Source organism: Hylobates moloch, unplaced genomic scaffold, assembly GCF_009828535.3.
Source record: "Hylobates moloch isolate HMO894 unplaced genomic scaffold, HMol_V3 SCAFFOLD_23, whole genome shotgun sequence".
Lineage (NCBI taxonomy): Eukaryota > Metazoa > Chordata > Mammalia > Primates > Hylobatidae > Hylobates > Hylobates moloch.
Window position 1 is genome coordinate 39,419,188 of NW_026652298.1, and position 8,439 is coordinate 39,427,626.

At 50.6% G+C, this 8,439-nt stretch overlaps 1 protein-coding gene across 1 annotated transcript in view; it reads left to right on the forward strand.

Annotated features, from left to right (window-relative positions):
• Positions 1–401: 401 nt before the first annotated feature.
• The window catches only part of PRSS27 (serine protease 27), a 32,658-nt gene continuing 24,620 nt past the window's right edge, over positions 402–8,439 (forward strand). The window contains exon 1 of the mRNA XM_058434035.1: positions 402–627. Within this exon, the coding sequence (XP_058290018.1) occupies positions 546–627 (82 nt within the window). The 5' untranslated portion in view covers positions 402–545. The remainder of the gene's footprint in view (positions 628–8,439) is intronic.

The window sequence follows — 8,439 nt, forward strand, 5'->3', positions numbered from 1 at the left end:
TTCCTCATCTAAACTCCAGACTTTTCCGCCCAAGGAGGGCATGCCCTGGGGCCAACCCCTCCAGGAAGCCTCGGTAGTCTCCTTCCCTGCATTTCCCCCGGGGCTGCTGCCTCAAGGTGACTCAGAAGGAAGCTGTTGTCTCTAGTTCCTCCTCACCAATCCAACTGGTCTTAGGATCGGGAAAAATATAAGCGAATTGTCTGGTGATTAATTAACTCCAGCCAACTAATGATCTGAACTTGCCGCGGATACCAAGCCAGCGGAAGTGTGGTTAACTGCCCAAGGGATGCCCGGAAGACCGGCCGAGCCAACTTCCGGCCAGAGGCTGCCGGGCAGGGGTTATGGCGGACGCTAGAGTGAGCCAGTTTGGTATCCGGGGCCACTTGGGACACTGCGGATGGACAGCGCTGGTTTTCAATACTAGGGACCTGATGAGTCCGGAATTGGTGGGTTCTTGGTCTCACTGACCTCAAGAATGAAGCCGCGGACCCTCACAGTGAGTGTTACAGCTCTTAAGGTGGCGCGTCTGGAGTTTGTTCCTTTTGATGTTCGGATGTGTTTGGCGTTTCTTCCTTCTGGTGGGTTCGCGGTCTCGCTGGCTCAGGAGTGAAGCTGCAGACGTTCTCGGTGAGTGTTACAGCTCTTAAGGCAGCGCCTCTGGAGTTGTTCATTCCTCCCGGTGGGCTCGTGATCTTGCTGGCTTCAGGAGTGAAGCTGCAGACCTTTGTGGTGAGTGTTAAGCTCATAAAAGCCGTGTGGACCCAAAGAGTGAGCAGTAGCAAGATTTATTGCAAAAAGCGAAAGAACAAAGCCTCCACAGTGTGGAAGGGGACCCCAGCCGGTTGCCACTGCTGGCTCGGGCAGCCTGCTTTTATTCTCTTTTTTTTTTTTTTTTTTTTTTTTTTTTTTTTTTTTTTTTTTTTTTTTTTTTTTTTGAGACGGAGTCTCGCTCTGTCATCCAGGCTGGAGTGCAGTGGCGCAGTTTCGGTTCACTGCAAGCTCCGCCTCCTGGGTTCACACCATTCTCCTGCCTCAGCCTCTCCGAGTAGCTGGGACTACAGGCGCCCGCCACTACGCCCGGCCAATTTTTTTATTTTTAGTAGAGACGGGGTTTCACCGTGGTCTCGATCTCCTGACCTCGTGATCCGCCTGCCTCGGCCTCCCAAAGTGCTGGGATTACAAGCGTGAGCCACCGCGCCCGGCCAGCCTGCTTTTATTCTCTCATCTGGCTCCACCCACATCCTGCTGATTCGTAGAGCCCAGTGGTCTGTTTTGACAGGGCGCTAACTGGTGTGTTTACAATCCCTGAGCTAGACATAAAGGTTCTCCATGTCCACACTAGATTAACAAGATACAGAGTATCTACACAAAGGTTCGATACAGAGTGTCGATTGGTGCGTTCACAAACCCTGAGCTAGACACAGGGTGCTGATTGGTGTGTTTACAAACCTTGAGCTAGATACAGAGCGCCGATTGGTGTATTTACAATCCCTGAGCTAGACATAAAGGTTCTCCAAGGTCCCACCAGACTCAAGAGCCCAGCTGGCTTCACCCAGTGGATCCTGTGCCGTGCACCCGCACTCCTCAGCCCTTGGGCAGTCGATGGGACTGGGCGCCGCAGAGCAGGGGGTGGCGCTCGTCCGGGAGGCTCGGGCCGAACAGGAGCCCATGGAGGGGGTGGGAGGCTCAGGCATGGCGGGCTGCAGGTCCCGAGCCCTGCCCCACAGGAAGGCAGCTAAGGCCCGGTGAGAAATCGAGCGCAGCACCGGTGGGCTGGCACTGCTGGAGGACCCAGTACACCCTTTGCAGCCGCTGTCCCGGGTGCTAAGCCCCTCATTGCCTGGGGCCGGCAGGGCTGGCCGGCTGCTCCGAGTGTGGGGCCCGCCAAGCCCACGCCCACCCAGAACTGCAGCTGGACCGCAAGCACGGTGCGCGCAGTCCCTGTTCCCACTCGTGCCTCTCCCTCCACACCTCCCTGCAAGCTGAGGGAGCCGGCTCTGGCCTTGGCCAGCCCAGAAAGGGGCTCCCACAGTGCAGCGTGGGCTGAAGGGCTCCTCAAGTGCCGCCAAAGTGGGAGCCCAGGCAGAGGAGGTGCTGAGAGCGAGCGAGGGCTGTGAGGACTGCCAGCATGCTGTCACCTCTCACTAAGTCCGGGTGGGGAGCGGCCTCTCGGCGCCCCAGACCCCTGCCACCGCGCCTGTGACGGGCCACGCCCAAAATAATCAGGAAAAGCGTCTCAGTCCTCCATGTGGGCGGAGAAGAGACCCAGCGGCCGAGCCCGGGGGCCTCAGGTCCCCAGCTGCGCGTTGGCCTGTGTCTGTCGCCCCCCGGTGGCCGCGTGAGGGACTGGAGCCCGGCTTTGCTCCTCCCGTTGGCCTCGTTCCTCTTCTTGGCTTTGCGTGTCCTGACCACTAAAAGCCCCAAACATGACGAAGTAAAATGGGCACCGTCAAAAACCGCATCTGAAGACAGTGCTCATGAGCGCATGGTTAAGCTTCAGACGTTTTGCAAGCTGGATGTTAAATACACTTTTTGATGTCATTGTTAAAAAATAAATTTTATAAGCCTACAATTAAATACATTATATTAAAAACAAAGGTAGACGCCGGCGCGGTGGCTCACGCCTGTAATCCCAGCACTTTGGGAGGCTGAGGCGGTGGATCACCTGAGGTCAGGAGTTCAAGACCAACTTGGGCAAAATGGCAAAACCCGTCTCCACTAAAAATACAAAAATTAGCTGGGCATGGTGGCGCATGCCTGTAATCCCAGCTACTTGGGAGGCTGAGGCAGGAGAATCGCTTGAACCTGGAGGTGGAGGTTGCAGTGATCTGAGATCATGCCACTGCACTCCAGCCTGGGAGACAGAGCAAGACTTACTGTCCAAAAAATAATAAATAAACAAATGAAGGAAGAAAACACTCAAAATGTATCACTGGTTAATTCTTTTGCTGTTTTGCTACTGTCTGTGTTCTTGGAGTGATTTACATCCATCTTCTCTGTATGGTGGGAATACTATATAATAGTGTGCTATTGCACATTTCTTTCCAGCTGTACGTTTAATGACATCATATTGGAGACTTGAAATCGGCTATGGTGGGAATATTTACACCATAGAAAATGGCAAACTGTAGAAATCAGGGCTTTTTTTTTTTTCTTCCCAGAAAGTCAGTTGTTAGACATTCAGCAGCATACTACTGGAGTCAGCGTGGAGAGACAGAACAAGGTCCGTGTCTTTTTGGGGTCAGCATAGGAACATAATCATTTTCTGTTTTATTAAGACTCAGCACAGAAACTGACACATGGTGCTCCATGAGTGTTTGAGGAAGAGCAGGAGAGAGGAAATTGTGTGCTTCACTGGGCTCTCAATTTACTTAGTTTGCCTAACCTTGACCCTCACCGGGACTCTCACCTCAACCTTTTCTCTCCAGTTATCCTAACAGTCCTTGGTGCACCACGTGCAAGGCCTGAATGCTAACAATTGAAAGCATTTCAAAAGCGAAAGTCAGGGCCGGGCGCGGTGGCTCACGCTTGTAATCCCAGCACTTTGGGAGGCCGAGGCGGGCGGATCACGAGGTCAGGAGATTGAGACCACGGTGAAACCCCGTCTCTACTAAAAATACACAAAATTAGCTGGGCGTGGTGGCGGGCGCATGTAGTCCCAGCTACTCGGAGAGGCTGAGGCAGGATAATGGTGTGAACCCGGGAGGCGGAGCTTGCAGTGAGCCGAGATCGCGCCACTGCACTCCAGCCTGGGGGACAGAGTGAGACTCCGTCTCAAAAAAAAAAAAAAAGCGAAAGTCAGCCAGGGAAGGATTTTGAGTTGGGGATGATATAATCAACTTTGCTTTAGGATGAGAATCAGGCATCTGTGTGTGGAACAGGTTGAGGAGAGAACAACCAGCAGCAGGGAGACCAAGACTTTGTTCCACACTGACCGTGTGTTAGGCCTGTGTAGAGAGGGATGGGGCTGCAGGGGTGAGCCTAAGCCACGATCCATGGCTCCAGGAGCTCAGTCTTCTGAGGCAGGAGATAGTAAATAGACAATCACTATGACTGTGATGCACACACTGGGGGAACAGGCAGGTTGAAGTCCCGGAGAGCAACTCACTCTCCCTGAAGGAGGCAAGGAAGCAGTGAGCCAACTCAGGACTCGTAGGGCTTACAATCAGAGGGACGCTGTCAAAAAAGGGAAGACAGGAGATGACAGTCTGTGAGAATTGCCTAGGCAAAGCCTGGAAAGGAAAAACCAGAGGAGACTGACGGGAGATGAAGCTGGAAAGGGTTAGAGTTTCTCAGTGCAGACTGAGCATTTTTGAGACGGGCTCTCGCTGTGTCGCCCAGGCTGGAGTGCAGTGGTGCGATCTCAGCCTCCCAGGTTCAAGCACTTCTCCTGCCTCAGCCTCCTGAGTAGTTGGGACTACAGGCGCATGCTACCACGCCCGGCTAATTTTTTGTATTTTTAGTAGAGACGGGGTTTCACTGTGTTAGCCAGGATGGTCTCGATCTCCTGACCTCGTGATCCGCCCTCCTCGGCCTCCCAAAGTGCTAGTATTACAGGTGTCAGCCACTGCGCCTAGCAGGGGAGGTTCTTTACTGTTCTCCAAGCTTGAGCTCCGTGTCTCCAGCGACACCCAGCTCTTCAGCTGTGTCTCCTGCCCGGTCCCTGCAATCCAGCCAATAAGGAATCCTGATTCCGCAGTGTGGCCGAAGGCTGGTGGCTCTATATCTGGCCCACAATGCCCTTTATCCCCAAAGCTCCATTCAAGCATGTCTGTGTGTCTATCCTTTTCTCTCTTTTCTCTCTCGCCATTTTGTAAAATTTGCCTAACTTTAGCATATAGCTGGATGCCGTGACTCACAGTGAATCCCTGAGATTTTTTTTGAGGCAGGATATCATTATATTATCAACGCTGAAGTGCAGTGGTTATTCACAGACATGACCATAGTGCACCACAGCCTTGAACTCCAGGGCTCAAGCCATCCTCTTGCCTCAGCCTCCCGAGTAGCTGGGAACACAGGCTCATACCACTGAGCCTGGCTACCAAGAGTTTTTATTTTAACAATCTGTAGGTCAAACCTGAAAAACCGCCTCTAAATAACTTATAATTTTGATATATTTACGTTTCGATCCTTATGATGTTTGCATTTTGTTTCCGTATTCCAGGGTTACAAGCATATTCTACTTTTCCCAGTATGTTTATAGTTTGAGGTTTTAAAAACATTTTTATGAACAGTATAAAGATATACTATTTTCCAAATATGTTAACTAATTTTTTTCAGCAATGTTTGTTGAATCAATCATCTTTTTATTCCCCAGTGATTTAAAATGACATCAGTGTAAGATATATCTGTATATATCTGTTAGGGTAAAATTCATTTTTGTGATCAAGGAAGCAGAACCCTCAAGGAGTGACATAACATAATTACAGCAGGGCACAGTGGCTCACGCCTGTAATCACAGCACTTTGGGAGGCTGAGGTGGGCAGATCCCTTGAGATCAGGAGTTCAAGACCAGCCTGGCCAACATAGTGAAATCCCGTCGCTACTAAAAATATAGAAATTAGCTGGCATGGTGGCACATGCCTGTAATCCCAGCTACTCGGGAGACACAGGCAGGAGAATCGCTTGAACCCAGGAGGTAGAGGTTGCAGTGATTGTGCCACTGCACTCCAGCCTGGGTGACAGAGCAAGACTCTGTTTCAAAAAAAAAAAAAAAGAAGAAAAAAGAATTAGGCCAGGCGCAGTGGCTCATGCCTGTAATCCCAGCCGTTTGGGAGGCGGAGGCGGAGGCAGGAGGATCACTTGAGCCTGGGAGATAGAGGCTGCAGTGAGCCATGATTGCAACACCGAAATCCAGCCTGGATAATGGAGTGAGGCCCTGTCTCCAAAATAAATAAAATTAAATTAATAAAGTAAGTTTAAGGATTGGATTTTCCGTGACTGTGGGAGCAAGCCCAGGGAGCTGCCTCCAGCTGACTTCTGCACCTACGTTGGCTGAAGCTGGTTGTAGCAAGGAGCGCTTATAGAAAAACATTATGTGTGAAGCAGGGAGTGTGAGAAGATGGAGCCACACCTGTCTTTCACTGCCTCCAGCCTCAATGTCAAACAGAATAAGCTGCTGCCTGCGACCTCAACTCTGCACACATGCCTGGCTCAGGACTCTGAGCAGCCAATGGAGGAGACGTGGTGGAAGCTGAGGGAGCTGAGGGCCTGGCTACTGCCCAAAGTGGGCAGCACAGTGAGCTACGATGGGGACTCATTCCCACTCCCCACGCTGACCCCAGAGCTGCATGGCTGGTGATTCAGTTCAACCTTCTGATCTTGCACAAACTTCTCTTAAGGCCAGTCATCATAACATGGAAGGGAATTCTGAAAAGATATTCCAGGTCATTTCTCATCAAAACCAAGCTGGGGCCAGGTGCAGTGGCTCATATTATTTTATAAATGATAAAAAAGTATTAAAATTTTGTTGGCCGGGTGCGGTGGGTCATGCCTGTAATCCCAGCACTTTGGGAGGCTGAGGTGGGTGGATCACGAGGTCAGGAGATCAAGACCATCCTGGCTAACATGGCAAAACCCCGTCTCTACTAAAAATACAAAAAATTAGCCGGGCGTGGTGGCGGGCACCTGTAGTCCCAGCTACTAGGGAGGCTGAGGCAGGAGAATGGCGTGAACCCGGGAGGTGGAGCTTGCAGTGAGCTGAGATCGCACCACTGCACTCCGGCCTCCAGCCTGGGCAACAGAGCAAGATTCTGTCTAAAAAAAAAAAAAAAAATTTGTTACAGAGTTGTTAAATCTCCCACTATGATTATAGGGGTTACTTTGTCAATTTTTATTTGTAATTGTACCCATTTTTTCTTTATATCTTTGAGGTTATGATGTTAGGTGCATACAAACTCATGATTCTTAGGTCTTCTTGGGGAGTTGTTTTTTAATCATTGCATAGTTTCCCTCATTCTTTTCTTCTTCTTTTTTTTTTTTTTTTTTTGAGACTGAGTCTCACTCTGTCACCCAAGCTGGAGTGCAATGGCACAATCTCGGCTCACTGCAACCTCTGCCTCCTGTGTTCAAGCAATTCTCCTGCCTCAGCCTCCTGAGTAATTGGGATTCCAGGTGCCCACAACCACGCTCGGCTAATTTTTGTATTTTTAGTAGAGACGGGGTTTGACCTCAGGTGATCCACCCGCCTTGGCGTCCCAAAGTGCTGGGATTACGGGCATGAGCCACCATGCCTGGTGGTTTTTTGTTTTTGTTTTTTGTTTTTTGTTTTGTTTTGTTTTGTTTCTTTAAGTTATACTGTGTTCAATTTTGTTTTGTTTTGTTTTGTTTTGTTTTGTTTTGTTTTTTGAGACAGCCTCTCGCTCTGTCGCCCAGGCTGAAGTGCAGTGGCTTGATCTCGGCTCATTGCAGGCTCCTCCTCCCAGGTTCACACCATTCTCCTGCCTCAGCCTCCCGAGTAGCTGGGACTACAGGCGCCCGCCACCATGCCTGGCTAATTTTTTGTATTTTTTAGTAGAGACGGGGTTTCACCATGTTAGCCAGGATGGTCTCGATCTCCTGACCTCGTGATCCACCCACCTGGGCCTCCCGAAGTGCTGGGATTACAGGAGTGAGCTGCTGCGCCCAGCCTATGTTCAGTATTAACATTGCTTTCCCAGTTGGTTTTTGTTTTTTGTTGTTGTTTGTTTGTTTGCTTAAGATAGAGTCTTGCTCTGTTGCCCAGGCTAGAGTGCAGTGGCATGATCTTGGCTCATTGCAACCTCTGCCTCCTGGGTTCAAGTGATTCTCCCACCTTGGCCTCCTGAATAGCTGGGACCACAGGCACCTGCCACCAAGCCCAGCTAAGTTTTGTATTTTTAGTAGAAACGGGGTTTTGCCATGTTGGCCAGGTTGGTCTTGAACTTCTGGCCTCAAGAGATCTGCCTGCCTCGGCCTCCCAAAGAGCTGGGATTACAGGTGTGAGCCACCGTGCCTGGCCAGCCTCCTTTCTGACGCTTGTGCTCAGCTGGATGTCAGCCTGGAGTAAAGGCTCCGTGGCCACACAGAACAGCAGACTATGGGGAAGAGCAGAACAGCCTGAGACCCATCACAGGCAGCGCGAGAAACAGGCAGGACAATCTTTCAGTCAGCCTGGGTCTCATATGGAGAAATAAGTGTCAGGGATTAGACTGGTTAGCTTCAATTTTCCAAGTGGCTTTTAAAAATCGATAAATTGACTGTTTTCTCTCTCATTTGAGTCAGAGTCAGGCACAAATTCTTAAAGAAAAATAGGCCGGGCGCGGTGGCTCACGCTTGTAATCCCAGCACTTTGGGAGGCCGAGGGGGGGCGGATCACAAGGTCAGGAGTTTGAGACCACACTGGGCAACATGGTGAAACCCCATCTCTACTAAAAATACAAAACTTAGCAGGACGTGGTGGTGGGCACCTGTAATCCCAGC